This window comes from Anabrus simplex, chromosome 2 (genome assembly GCF_040414725.1).
Source record: "Anabrus simplex isolate iqAnaSimp1 chromosome 2, ASM4041472v1, whole genome shotgun sequence".
NCBI lineage: Eukaryota > Metazoa > Arthropoda > Insecta > Orthoptera > Tettigoniidae > Anabrus > Anabrus simplex.
Window position 1 is genome coordinate 813850535 of NC_090266.1, and position 15743 is coordinate 813866277.

The following is a 15743-nucleotide window of genomic DNA, read 5'->3' on the forward strand; positions in this document are numbered from 1 at the left end:
ATCAAGTGGTATTTTTAATAAATACTTCCGCTTGATAGAAACAGATCAGACAGAGCTATACCAGCTGGCTACCGAACGCCGTACATTCTACATATAAATGTCCCGTATGCACTAATGATGTATGTATGGTATGTCTATCAACTGATTTTCACAGGCGCACTACTGCCAGCGGGCAGGTTACGTCAGAATATGAAGAGGTAAACAACCGGACGGTCGCTCGCAGCATGTTACTCAGCGCTACCGGTCTAATGCACCCCTTGCGCTAGTAAACCTCGTTTTCCACTGCATAGTTCTAGGCTGGTGTATGGTACAGTCACACTATATTTGCTTTCTGCATATCGGCAATGGCTAGTGTGTTCAGCAGCGACGAATACACAGACATTATTTTAATCTAGACAACCTGGTCGGAATGCAGCCGGAGCTCCAAACAGACGTATGCCTTCAACACACGTATTTCGCCAAACAGTATTAGTTTTTGTTTCATACAAGCAACTCTTTTATCGAAATGGAATGTCTACACGTGTATATTTTTTTTTTAATTTCCCTTTCTGTACCTTTGTCGTGTTTACAAACAGTAGCGGCGGGTAGGGGTGGGGCAAGGTGGGACAGTCGTCTCCCCCCCCCCCCCCACCCTTTGTGGATTAAACATTACATTTTTATTCCACTTTAGTCAGCTGGAACTGAGAATTATTTAAAGAAAGCTATTTGTACAAGACTTGTTGTCTTCTTTGCTAGTTCTTTCCTTTATTTCATTTAATTATTAACATAATTATTGGCGGAAATATGCACAAAATGCCGTTCGTCGCGGCTAACCGATTTGTATCGCGCTAAGGCAAGTATTGGGGACTTTGCATGTGCTGTGAGGAAGGGTGGTAGGGTACATATTTTTTTGCCAAGGTCGTGGACACTGAGTTATAACTCACCCGCTTGTAGCGCGCATTCGTCAGCCTGGCATTCTCTTTAGTCTCTGTGAGTTTCTTAGTGTGTATTCAAATACTAAATGATTTTAAGTGCATAATCATGCCATACATCTATTTAATTGTACCGGGCGAGCTGGCTGTGGGGTTAGGGGCGCGCAGCTGTGAGCTTGCACCCGGGTGATAGTGGTTTCGAATCCCACCGTCGGCAGCCCTGAAGATGGTTTTCAGTGGTTTCCCATTTTCATACCAGGCAAATTCTGGGAATTTACTTTCATTAAGGCCACGGCCGCTTCCTTTCCACGCGTAGTTACTAGATTCCCGTTCATGATAGAGATAAATATTCACAGATTGATTTGTTCCTGCGTGAGCTTCACTATCTGCTTATGGCACACTTTTCTGTCTAAAATTACAACGTTTATTCGTTATATTGGTTGCCTCTGAATACTGCACATACATTAATCACAGTACCATAACTACTGGTTTCTATCTTCTGCAACTCACTACGTCATAGTGATTTTTAGAAATGATACCCGTTCTCGATAAATCTATTAATTCTAGGCCACAATAGAACAACTTGTATGCACTTCCTTATTGAATACTGGGATTAGTATTTTATACGCCCACACACCACAACTATCATTTCCCACAAAGAAAATATAACTTCACTCTGTCTGTGTATCAGACTGACGTGGAGCAAACTCTGGCTAACATGAATCCTAATATACTGATTAACTGAGGGTTGTCCTCGTTGTCCTTATATAGAAGACACGAGTCGTCCGCTATGGAGAGAGTATAATCCGCCTCCATGGGAAAAATCGCTACGCTAATAATTGCCTCTCAGAGACGTATATATATATATACATTTTGTAGATCTTGATGTCCTCTATTCACCGATCTACTTTCGTTTAAATCACATCGCAGGTTTTCTGGTAATCTCTCAAGCGTCTCCTCTCTGTGTCAAGATAAGTGCTAGACACAGATGGTTACCCTCACCGTACGTATGTCTAAAGTACGTCATTAAGAATGCGCGCAATAATTTATTCACTTTCTTACATGATCAAATATTGCAAATTATGCTGAGTTCATTGAGTCCTTACTTTTTCTTAGGCTTGTGACGAATTTTTATCATTACTTGACGCGCGAAATTTGTAGGTTGGTATCCAAGAATATGCAGGGAAATCAGTGAGAATATCCAGTTCTCAAGTTTGAGCTCTGTAAATTTAACTCCGCCTCCTAACATAGGCAGTAGTTGAGCGCGGCGTCCTACTTCTCGCTCGCTTGCACGATAGAGAGCACATTTCTAAGGTCTCGCTTTACTGAGGTCTCTTTCGGTACCCGCAATTAGAGCTTCAACCTTCGAGCTCGCGCAGCGCCGCTCGTGTCTCGGACCGGGCAAAGAATTCTTGTTACAACCAAATATTTCGTAGAATGATGCGGAAACGACATATTTGTCTTGCTGGGCATCATTACCTGTCTCTTAGCATGGTATTGAACAGTTACAATATGTTGTAGTACACTGTAAAATCAACAGAACTCAAAATTGAATTCCATGGCATTGATGTATTACAGTCTTCCAAGCCGATGAGAATTGTGTGTACTCTGGCAGATAATCTACTGAAACAAGGACACCTGATAGGAATGGACAACTGTTATAGCAACCCTGAATTGTACGGCCTGCTAAATGACAGGGAAAATCTCCCTAAGGATGTTACGAGTAAACAGCTGAAGAAAGGAGAGGTAACAGCTGCTTATCGAAAGAAAGTAATGGTTTTAAAATGGAAGGACAAGAGAGACGTTTGCATGATAATTAGTGAAATCATGGTGAAAAAGAAGTAATTATTGTGAGAAGACGATTGGAACAGGTTAAAATTGTAACTGCTTACTCTCAACTTATTACTGCGATACCGAACCCTGCATGAAATATATTTTTGTCAACTGCGGTATTTATTTCAGTAATTTGTAGATTAGTTTGTGATAAAGTGCATTTACAGTGTAGGCCTACATGTTTTATAACTTTCCTGAAATTGATATGAAAATAAAGATATTGCGAGAAGAAAGATGTTGTCAATAAAAATATATATAGCCTCCAAAAATGTCTAACAAATTCATTTCATCGCACGGCAGATTCTTCATTCTTTCTTCATAAAAAGTGTTGTATGGGTTTGTAGTCGCTTGCGCACGAAGTCTTGTATGATTTCGTCATTGTAAAACTTCTTTCCACCCAAATCTTTTTTTCAGGTCGTAACATTGTAACGCATCTGGACTATAACGGGGGTGATCTCGAGATGTTCAGTGTATTTATTCCATTTAAGCCTTCTTAACAGCAGTGTGGGGCCCAGCGATGTCGTATAGAAACAGCACACTGTGGACTGAAGTTTTGCATCTTTTTTGTAGACTATGAATGTTGAGTATTTTATAAACGTGTTCTTTTTCTAGTTTTCTTATGCTGAAGATCAAAGCGAAAGTATAAAGATGTCTTTTTTAATGAATTTCCAACGAACTTGGATTTCGTTGTGAGATGGGGAAATGGTACATTCAGTAACGATTCATTTATTAATTTAAAGATGATCTGTTGTCATTAACAGCTTATTAAACACATTCGTGTAATAAAGAACACAATATATAATTTGCATTGAAGGAACATTGGAAATTTGCTGTAAGTACTACGAAAAAATAAACTGCTTGTAAATATGTAGCTCTTCTTCTTCCAGTACAGAGGTGGTCAAATTATTGTTCCCAATATGATCATTACATCATTCCAAAAGTAGTAGTAAAGTTACAACGGAGCATTACACAGCGTTTAAACTTATCATGTACACACTGTTCGGCTATGCCCATTAAGTCAATCTTGTAATGAGCAAGGTGACAGCAATCAACTGCAATGTGAATTTTTTTAATTTGCAATGAATATGTACATTCTTCTCCAAAAGCCCAAAGCGTACAGAGATAATTAATGAGGTGGTGAAGAAGCGTGTAGTACGATCTTATACTACTAGGTGGAATTTTCAATCATGATGCGTATACACATTTTATGACTGCAGTTCATGAACCAGATATTAGAAGGTGACTTTGCATTGAGTGAAATTGCAATTTTTCAGACTATTTGCAACTAAAAGGTTCGTTCCAGTTGTAGTTTTAGTTATTGGTTGGAATTATTCCGCAAAATTCCATAAAGTTATGCCACTAGTCGAAGTTATCTTCGGTCAACTACAGTACGGAGACACTGATGCGTGTGCTGCACATAAGGCCATTTCAGCATTTGAAGTAAATACCGCCAATATCCGAAAATAAATTGACCTTACCGAAAATGAACTTACTAACTGCTCACTGAAGGGAAGAAAAATGGACAAGACTGAGTGGAAACGAGAAGCAAAGGAAGTTTGCGATGTGATAATTTCGGATCATCTTGTTCCTTCATCATAGTTTCTTCCGTAGAAGTTCCCTAAATACCATGTGTTCAGAATATACTGTACGTCCTTAGACAAGATGGAACTACGCCATGAATTATCTCGGCCTATTTAACGCAATAATTCAAATCATTGCCGGGTGCTGTTAGTCTAGCGGACTTTATAATAAACAATATAATAACCAAAAACCTAAGGAATACGTTCACTGAGTGCTTGAAACTGTTGAAGTTAATTCTTACAATTCCTATAACTTATGTCGAAGCAGAAATGTTTTTCTACTCTAAAAGAATAAAATCATTCTTGTGGAACTCTGTCAACAAGGAAAGATTGCCGGCCTTGAAGATGCTTTCGATTGAAAGAGATCTAGTGATGGGGATTGGAGAATTTAATCAACGGATAACTGGCACGTTTCCATCGATGAAAACCAGGAGGTAAGAATAATTGTAGTTATACTATTTAATTTTCCTCTTATTTCCTGTGTTTTAATTGTCGGATATATCTCTGTTATAATGGGAATATAGTTCATTGCTTAACTATAATATAGTGTTTCTTATTTCTGTAAGCTTCTCATATAAAAAATGCGGCATTGAAAACTTTGACACAACACCCAGCTTCAGATACCACCGATAAAGATATTTTGAGCATAAATATTTGCCAGCTCTCCATGTGCGAAAGTTAAAGAGAAGTCGGAACCTAAATTTGAAACGAATAACTGACGGAAGTTGATTTTCAAAGTAAGATTTACGAGAGAACAATAAACCCGGACAGTGATAGGTGCAATCGCATGTGAGAATTCATTGTAAATCTGTGAGATGTGCAGCCAAGTCGGATTAATTCTCTGAAACATACGTATTCGCAGATTGATTATTACTCTCGTGGAACAAAAAGATTATGTACTTGAGTCTGAAATTTAGAGACTGAACAGTTTAATGTTAGCAACGATCACACGTAAAGGCAATGTCATAGATATAGGCTTAGTCACAAGTATACTTCCTAGTGAATAAGTGAAGCCCTATACAATTTAAGAACAGCCTGCTTACGAATGGATCACCATTAAAATCATTTCTTGCACACCTACCAAAACTATCAGCTCATAGCATGTCGTGTATAAATTCTGAGTTGCTAATTTTTCACCGGATTTCTTTTTTTTTTTATTTTTTTTTTTTACATTTTAAAGGGAACTCTGCTTCACATTCTCCGATTACACTTTATATCTTAAAGTTTTGCTCTAGTAAACCTGTAAGTGGTACGTGTGTTGGTTCCTATTATTTTTTATTTCACATCCAGGAAAATGTTCAGTCTGTTCCCTTCTTTAGGTCAAAGATCCCACCATTCCAAGTATAACTGCCATCTGCCAGTAATATCGGTTGATGTACGAACATTTCACCGTAACTCAAGATGTGTCCGTCCGTTCTGAAGGACCATAGCCGCTACCTGGAAAATCTAATGTAAGAAGATATATCGGAATCTGCAGTAAAAAGCACGAAATGTAATATGAGCTGTAGTGACAAGAGAACTCTGGATACCTATAGACAATGAAAGAGCATTTCCATTTTTGAATATTGACGGTAGAGTAATCTTTTTTAGGCCCATGTAATTTTCATATTAGAATCATATAACAGGGCTTCACGTAAAGATATTTCGTCTCATTTTTTATTTTACAGTTTGTTTTACGTTTGTTTTATGACACAGATAGATTTTATGCCGACGATACGATAGGAAAGAGCTAGGAGTGAGAAAGAAGCGACCATGGCCTTAATTAAGGTACAGCCCCAGCATTTGTTTGGCGTGAAAATTTGAAACCATAGAAAAACATATTCAGGGCTTGTGACAAAGGGGTTTTCAGACAGACGTTACTGTACGTGAGTGAAGTCTGGGCAGACTCAGAATATCTTATTCATAAGTTAGAACTAACAGACATGAAAGTAAGGAGAATGTTCGCTGTCACAAACACGTTGGGAACAATGGCAGGAATGTACACGGAATGAGGAGATAATGGCTAAGTTTGGAATAAACTGGATGGAAGGAGCGGTACGCATAAACCGGCTTCGGTGCTGGGTTCATATGAGGCGAATGAAGGAGTATAAGTTACTTAGGAGAATAGTGGTCCCGGGCATGGTGGGTAATAAAAATAGAGAGAGACCAAGACTGCGTTTAGACTCGGTTTCTAATGATTTAATGTCAAGATGTATGGAAATAAACGAGGCCACAGCCTATAGTAGTTAGAAATGGAGGATTGTGGAGGCATTTAGTTATTTCACAAAGGCTTACAGATTGAACGCTTAAATGGAGAACAGTCTATAAATAAGGCACATGTACTTTGATTATATTTAGGCGGTCTCATTTACTACGTGCAGGCATTTCTATTTGACACAATTTAGGTAGCCTGTATGTCAGGTTCAACGTTCCGTTTGGCATTATCAGATGACGGATCGCTATCGGGCTGAGTTTTAAAAAATTTTGTCTGGTGAACACCGAAAATATGTCACAAAAGGTCGTTTACATGCCCACATCGTACGACAAGGTGCGCCGAATTGTCTACTTTCGCCTTTCAAACTCCGACAATATTTGCTGGGTATGAACCTGCGATCGAGAAGACCTACATTATACCACTGATACATAGAAGGATCTTAAGTTGTGCATCAAGTGACCGGAAGGATGTTCAAAGAGCCGAAGTTACGTCATTTGAATCTAGTCTAACATGATTCCCTTACTGCTCTCACTCTCGGCAAAGTTCGATGTTCTTCAAATCTATTCACTATCTCACAAACACTGAATTACCATAGATTTTATTTCTGATGAATATAACTGCGTCAGCTTCAGCAATAAATACTACGAGGAACATTCAAATTTGTCACACTGTAAATCTCATAAGTACCTCACTGTTGGTGTATGCAAAATATATTTTAATATCATATTATATTATACTGGAGACAGGTGGGACAACGTGAGACATGAAGATGGGTAGTGAGGCCGTCAGCACGCCTTATCTGCTTCTGCCTGTTTGCACAACATCACAGCGGAGAAACTCGGCTGTAACAGCTCTGCTGAAAAATTGCGAGATAAAAAACATTCTTCTCATAATGTAGTTGGCTAGTTACTCATTTCCCTTGCTCAAGGTTTGGGGGCAATTCCCGCCATAGTCAACTGGCTTTTAAAATTGCCTAAGTGTGAGACAGTTGAGTTGTAGGAATTAATCGTACGTTAAGGAACAGCTTTATCGGGGGAAAATTCCGGTTTTTCGGAGTCTCCTGAGAGCTAAAAGAATGTTAAAAACACAGCAATTGACGAACAAAGATCTCCTCTAAATCGTTCTCTTCCTGTTCCCAAGGCAGTGAGTAGGATCTCTACTGAAGGCTGTGGTATTTGAAGATGCCTAATCTGACAAATTGTGTCGTTGGCTTCCAACACGTTAAAAATAGTGCCGGAACAAATTCCAACGCATTGGTGTCTCCTCATTATAGGCAGTTAGACCTTTCAGCATTCAGCCTGTAAACCCAGGAGTTTCAACTTTGTCCCTCCAAAATCCCCTATTTGTAACTTGTGCTTTGGCCTTGTTTAGTTCTACACCTCTTATCTTCAAATCATTAAAAACTGAGTCTAACCATCGTCATCGTGTCTTCCCTCTGCTTCTCTTACCCTTCATGGCCGAGTCCATTATACTCCTAGGTAACCTAATCTCCTCCATTTACCTCACATGACTCCACCACCGAAACCGGCACGTTAATATTATTATTATTATTATTATTATTATTATTATTATTATTATTATTATTATTATTAGTATTAGTATTAGTATTAGTATTAGTATTAGTATTTCGTCGCCATAAGACCTATCTGTGTCGGTGCGACGTAAAGCCCCTAGCAAAAAAAAAAAAAAAACAAAAAAAAAGTATTAGTATTAGTATTAGTATTAGTATTAGTATTAGTATTAGTATTAGTATTAGTATTAGTATTAAAAATTACATAGAATGTATATACTAAATGATCTTTTCTTTGTTTTAAAGTTTCAATATTCCAAAGCAACAACAATTTAACAATTTTAACAAGAAAAAACAATAAATATGTATAAGCTGCATGAATATGCTAAGCTTTAGTGTTTAATCATAAACAAGTGATAACGATCTCCCATCAGAAAACACTTAACAGTCTTAAATATATCTTTTGTATGACAAAATACTTTGGTTTTATCGGAGAACAAGAAGCTAGTGCTTCTAATAATTATTATTCTCCTTGGGAGGGATATCGGAACTTACTTTTACCAAGGCCCCAAGGTCTAAATTTCACAATCCAGGTATGACAAAATACTTTGGTTTTATCGGAGAACAAGAAGCTAGTGCTTCTAATAACAATTATTCTTCTTGGGAGGGATATCGGAACTTACTTTTACCAACGCCCCCAAGGTCTAAATTTCTCAATCCAGGAACCTTTACTCGTACAAGCTTATTAGCTTTACCCAACTTTCATGCCCTGCCTTTACTACAAGGGGAAGTAACAACAAAGGATAGAGATCAGGAACATCTATAACGCTGCAAGAAGAGATCATACTACTCGGTCAAGAAATGGAAATAAATAAATAAATAAATAAAAGTAAAATTAGAAAACTCCAAGACAGGATATCCTTGGTGTGCTGAAGACCTCAAACAATCCTGAAACATGATTCTTCGTGAAACCTAACGGGGCAGAAGGCCTGATTACACAGTGGGTAAGCCATACTACGTGATGACTAAGACAGGAAGGAAGTTAATTGCAGCAAAATAAGAAGAAAAATGTGTAAGAAATAGGGAATCTTAAACACCAAAAGCAATGCGAACAAGGAAAACGAGGGTCCACACTCGTACTGTCATAGGATATAACATAATAACCACTAGGGTGATTACCTCCGTCCGCATACAGCCTGGATACCAACATATTACAGAAATGAAATCCTACGTGTAAAGTCAAGGTCAACGCGGCAAACCCTAACAGTTGCATGCTACACGGGAACGCTGGTATCTTCCCGTCACCACACGCAAATAAGTTCGTATGTTAGATAAAATATTGCTGCCTACCTTACATGCTGTCCCAGCCCGTCCGTAGCCTCCCGTGAGGAGAAACTCACTCGTCGCCTTACTTCAACAAGATCCAGATAGACACATAATGTCCAAGATTACAAGTATTTATAGGAGAGAGCTGAGCGATGATAGGTTGGTTTAATTTCAACGGAGAGTAGTGGCAACTTAGAAACAAAAGATGTAAAATTTCTTATACCAACCCCTGAACAGATAGAATTCTCTACTAAGTCGTACACAATCCGAGCACTTAGGTGGCACTCCAGAATCAAAGGTTGTGACATACGTTAATAAACTCGAAAATCAAGGATTCTTCACCCAGTTCTGCCTGCCTTGGTGAGACTGCCTTGCCTTCAGGCCCTAAAGATGTTACCTGCCACTAGGGAGAGACCGTACGATGTTATTATTAATAATAATAATAATAATAATAATAATAATAATAATAATAATAATAATAATAATAATAATAATAATAATAATAATAATAATTGATGTTGTTGCTCCATCGCGGTGGTTAGTTCAGTGTACTCAGAGTGTGAAAAGTGTATGTGGTGATTATATCATAATTTCCATTACTATAATGTTTGTATTTGTTATCAATTGTGGTTAGCTTTGGAAAAGAGGTTAGCCTTGACTCTTATGAACTTAGGAACATTCCTTGCACTCACGTGGATTTTAAATTGGAGGAAACCACTTCTAAGATGCGAGGATGAATCCTCTCGGTTGCTTTGCCTAGGCACAAATGTAATTCATTGTAGCCTCTGAAATTCTGACGAGCCTGTCGTGGCGAAAATTCCAATCACTAGGCAACAGTGATGGAATTTACTGAAAATCGTAGCAGATGTTCAGGAACTTCTAACAAGCTCGCAGTTTAGTTAGAAAATCATTTTGTTCTGCTTACCAGAAAAATAGGCAGCCTACACTGATAATGCCTTCTTCTTCTTCTCCACCTTCTTCTCTTTCTCCGTCTTCTTCCGTCACTCTTTCCACACAGTGGCGGGGTCGCGGGCAATATCTGCGTCACACATTCGGAATTGGCCCTGTTTTATGGCTGGATATCCTTGTTCATGCCTATCCCATATGGAGGGGTTTCTATACTACTGTGTGCTACTGTGGTGGTTCGAAGACTTGTTTGTGCCGTGGGTCAGTGTAAAGTGTCAGCCTCCGAATACCGAGATCACGTGTTCAAACTCGACAGAGGTTGTCAGAGTTCTTAAATGCTGGGGCTGTACCTTAATTAAGGCCACGGCCGCTTCCTTCCCATTCCTAGGTCTTTCCTGTCCCATCGTCGCCATAACACCTATATGTGTCGGTGCAACGTAAAGCAAATAGCAAAAAAAATGTCAGAGTTTTGAAAGGTGGAAGAAAGTCCATTCGGCACTCCATGTTATAAGATGTCAGCATGTAAAAGATCTCTGGAGGCATATTCCGTTCTTAACCAAACCAAACCCCATGGCACTACAGCCCTTGAATGGCCTTGGCCTACCAAGCGACCGCTGCTCATCCCGGAGGCTGCAGATCACGAGGTGTCGTGTGGTCAGCACGATGAATCCTCTCGGTCGTTATTCTTTGTTTTCTAGACCGGGGCCGCTATCTCACCGTCAGATAGCTCGTCAATTCTAATCACGTATGCTGAGTGGACCTCGAACCAGCCCTCAGGTCCAGGTAAAAATCCCTGACCTTGCCGGGAATCGAACCCGGGGTCTCCGGGTAAGAGGCAGGCACGCTACCCCTACACCACGGGGCCGGCATTATTCCGTTCTTACTGCACAAAATTAATCAAACTCAATCATAGATTGCGCAAGAGAGATATGGTTTACTCTGTCATATGGTAGACTAAAACGAAACGTCCAATGTGGTGCGTAGGTAGCCTAGATGGCAAAATGCCTGGATGCGGTAGCTGAGGTCATATGATTATTAGGCCTACTATTATTATTGTATTGGCGGATAATGATATAACAACACGAAGAAGACTTTAGTTTAAAGGAATGCGAGTTAGTCTAAGCAATTGTCTAGGTAACATATTTATTTGGTTAAAGTTTTCGGGTGACAGTTTCAAGTATACACGGAAAAACCCGTGACATGTCAATACATTAATAACCACCGTATTCACCACGATTTTGAATGCAATCATGCATTATGTCGTACAGGTGGCGTGTGACGTTTTGTGAGATGGAGTTTCACGCCCGTTGAACTTGGTCAGTCAAATAAGCAACGGTTAATTCAGGTATTGGATGACACTGGATATATCATCTCATAATGCCCAATACATGCTCAGTGGGTGAAACGTCTCGTGATCTCGCAGCCCAAAGCAACTGGTGGATGCTCTGCAGAGTACTCTGGATGACAACAGCGGTATGAGGACGAGCGTTATCCTGTTGGTAAACACCCCTTGAATACTGCGAATGAATGGCAGCACAACTGGTTCAATCATCTGTCTGACAGCTATGTGCCGCCACTCGCTCGGTAGCAAAGAGTTTTATTAAAATATATCTTGGTTAATAAGAACAAAGGTGTAGCGTGATTTTTGCTGTCTTCGGATACGCTCCCTCACCACATAAATCATTTTAATTCTTGATTTCTCTGCAGAGTATCGCGTTACATAACCCAAGAATCCACCCTTGCAATGGCTTTTAAGCGGCGGATTCATCTTAAGTCAAGTAAAATTTTAACTATCGCCTGTAATCGAAAGATTATACAGTACGAAGTAGTGTAGTTCCACATCTCCATGTGTACGATTGTTTTTGTTGCTTTTTTCTTAGAGGTAGAAGGAACCCACGGATTACTTTTCGGAACAAGTTGATTTGATATCTTATGGTATCCGATCAGCTCTTCAGATATTAGCCAGCACTGGCAAATTCTAAAGTGGTTACACATCGCACTCAGACAAGTTTTTGGCTACGATTTGGTAAGTAACGGCTAGGTCTGGGAAAGAAGTGACCATGTCCAGAATTTGCCTAGTATGAAAATGCGAAACCACGGAATACCGCCTCCAGTGGCTCCGATTGTGAGGTTCGAACTCACCATCTACCGAGAGCAAACTAACAGCTACATGGCCCGAAACGTGCAGCCGACTCGCTCAGTAAATTTTAAAGTGACGCAACGTGAGGTCCATATATAGATTTTCCACCGCACAATCACTGGTCTCATGTTGAAATCATTTCGAATATGGCAGCCAAAGGGATTTCAGTACACATGTCTCTTCAAACGATACGATAATTAGCCAGGGGCTAAACGCTCTAAGCTATTCTGGTCACTGAAAATATATTAAACATAATTCTTCATGGTTCAGGTGTTTAATTGTTGCTCATTAACGGCGAGTTCCTGGCCGAAAACTCTGTTATAGCTAGTTGTAGCTTCATCACGTGAGTTGGAGGAAATCATACAGTATTACTGTTCGCATACGAGCTTTCCGTCAATTCATTCTTCTCTTTCTTCTTCTTCTTCTTATAACACTGTTCCTTTCACCATGTGAGATTATGGGCCAGAGTCATGCACAGCAACCCAGCCCATGGGCTGCTTCGGCAATAGACGGCAATGTGCTCCCACCACCACCCACCCAGTCCTTTCGTCGATTTTGTGACAGAAGTCACAAAGTCGCGAATTTTGTGGCCTGTCAACAAATACCGGTTTTGAGAGCCCTATCTTAGTAGTCCTTTCCCCTGCTTGCATTAATTGCGTGTGGAACATGGGTTCAATGTTGACGTGAGGTCATGGCTAGCCAGTGTGTGGCCTGGCGCTAAGCGCAGGTGTTAAATCAGGATGACCTTTGGCCTCTTGTGTTTGAGGCCATCGGTCTCTTAATAGCCTAGCTGGCTGACAAGCGGATTGTCTACGTTAGGCAGTCGCATGTAGAGCTGGACAGCCATCAGCCTCCGTGTTTCCTTCAGGGTGATAACGTGACATTCGTCGTGTACGTCGGTATTTCTAGTGAACCAATCAGTCCCCGTAATGACGCGAAGTACCTGGTTTTGGACGGCTTGCACCTTATAGATGTGGCTGTTGGTGGCAATGCCCCATATAGGACAGGCACACTCGAGTTGCGGCCTAATCATAGTGACAAACAGCAGGAGCTTGTTTTCTGTGGAAAAAAGCGATTGTTAGCGTTAGGTAATGGGAATAATTGAAATAACCTTCTGTGGGCTATGGCCGAAATTTGAGATATGTGCCGGCGAAACGTTAGTCCTCGGTCCAGGGTTACCCCGAAGTAATTGGAGGTTGGGGACCATCTCATGACTTCACCAAAGAAGTTCAGACCTCTCTCAAGTCTCGAAGTACGCTTGGTGAAGAGAGTTGCGTGACCCTTGTTTACGTTGATTTTGATTCTCCACCGCTCGAACCGGAGTTCAAGAGTGGAGAGGCTGTCCTGAAGGTAGCGTACTACTCTGGGGGCCTGCAATGAGACCGCGGAGATTGCCGTGTCGTCAGTAGACTTTAGCCTTCGGAGGTTTAAGCATTTCGGAGATAAATAGTTTGAAGTGGCAGGGGGCAATCACGCTGCCTTGTGGCACACCAGCCGTAATAGTACTGGCAGATGATACAGCCTTTTTTACAGAAATTAGGAATTTCCCCTCTGAGAGGTGGCTCCTAATTAGAGCGGTCAAATGAGGTAGAATGCCGATATGTTTCATTTTATTGATTAATCCTTCATGCCAGATCTTATCGAGGGCTCTAGAGATATCAAGAAAACAAGCTCCTTTATATCTGTAGCCGTAAAAATTCTTGGTTATGGCTTCATCAGTCTGATTACTTGATGAGTCGTGAAGTGCACTTTCTGGAAGCAAAACTGTTCATTTAGCTCCAGATTGTGGTTGTCTATAGTCGTTTGTAGACGGGATAGGAGGATCATTTCGAATAATTTTGAGATGATAGATAGGAGATAAATGAGTCTGTAATTCTATGGGAAAGTGAACGAAGCGAAATATGGCGTTAAATAATTTAGTTAGAAAAGTGACAGCCTTCTTGGGGAAGTTCTTAGGAAATACCGCTGAAATCCCGTCCAGACATAGGTTTTTATTGTTTTCTAGCCTCTTAACATGGGACATGAAATCAGCGATGGAGACGAATGTGAATTCCAGAGGCGGGTGGGGGTCATCTATTACAAGTAGATCTTCCTCCACCTCGTCTATGAAATGCTCATCCGCAGGTTCTGCACGAGAACATGTTGTTCCCAACGTGTCCGCCAGTTCTTCTGCCTTTTTCTCATCAGTGTAGGCTAACCCTCTCTGTCTGTGTAACGCGTGTAGACCTGTCCTTTCACCCGTAAATTTACGAGCCATGCCATATACGGAGCCGTCAGCTGAACTTAATTCGGATAATTTCAAATGAAATGCAGCTCTACGGTGATGTTCTAGGAGAATTCGCAGGTTGCGCTTGTGCCTGTTCTAGAGCGCCTTCATTCGAAGATCCCTGGTGTTCATCCACAAGGCACGAACCCGGTTCTTCAGTTTAATGACATGAAACATCTCCGTGGGCAGCGAGGCATTCTTAGGCGTCCTGGTGCAAGGTCCCACGACGGAAGTTCCAGCTGAATTCCTAATGGCCGACGTAATTATGCCTGCTTCGAAGTCAATATCCAGGGCTGAGCGAATGCTAGGATTGCCGGTGATAGGCTCGCTCAGTGCACTGTTAGCGGGATCGTATCAGAGTCGTGCTGAGGGGCGGTGTCTAGTGTGAGTAGGGCGGGTTTATAGTCAGAGTCTAGGAAGTCATGGGAATGTGTTATGGTTGCGATAGAAGGCTATATCGAGGTGGTTAGGGAAAAGGTTCGGGTTATAGGAGTAATAAGTAGGTTTATCGGTGAAGTGAGCTAGTAGCCTACGTTGTTATTATCACAGTACGTGGCGAGAATACGGCCTCGTTGCGTGGTGAGACGGCTCTTCCATCTGGTATTCTTGGAGTTGGTTTGATTCGTAGTATGGTGTCGAATTCATCCGTGTTAAACACAGCGTGAGGCGGTAGGCAGCACGATGCAACAGCTAATGGTCCTCTACTGGTTTCTGCAAACACTATTGTGACCTCAAGGGCTGTAAGGACACCTGGGGTTGGAAAGAGAGTGTTTTAAGTGTATATATAACGAAAATGCACGTTCTTCCCCCGGACCGATCTCCGAGAAGGTCATTTCTGTACAGAATGTAGTTTTGTAAGTGCACATTTAGATGAGATTTAAGTTGAGTTTCCCCAACTAAGATAAGGTCTACGTGATGTGTGCGGGCTCGCTCACCAAGTTCTGATGTCTTGTGGAGGATAGAGTCGGCGTTCCAGAAGAGAATTCTTAAGTGTTATGGTCGTGCGTAGGGCCTAGTTTCCATCACTTGTACATTAGAGGGCTGCACTAAATAATATGTCCATTTTCTCCGCCTTGG

The 15743-nt window shown here is 40.9% G+C and overlaps 1 protein-coding gene across 1 annotated transcript in view; it reads left to right on the forward strand.

Moving 5' to 3' along the window:
- LOC136863695 (uncharacterized) overlaps nt 1–15743 on the forward strand; it is a 415056-nt gene that overhangs the window by 12491 nt on the left and 386822 nt on the right. Inside the window, exons 2-3 of the mRNA XM_068226041.1 lie at nt 2490–2657; nt 13269–13488. Of these exons, the coding sequence (XP_068082142.1) occupies nt 2490–2657; nt 13269–13488 (388 nt within the window). The remainder of the gene's footprint in view (nt 1–2489; nt 2658–13268; nt 13489–15743) is intronic.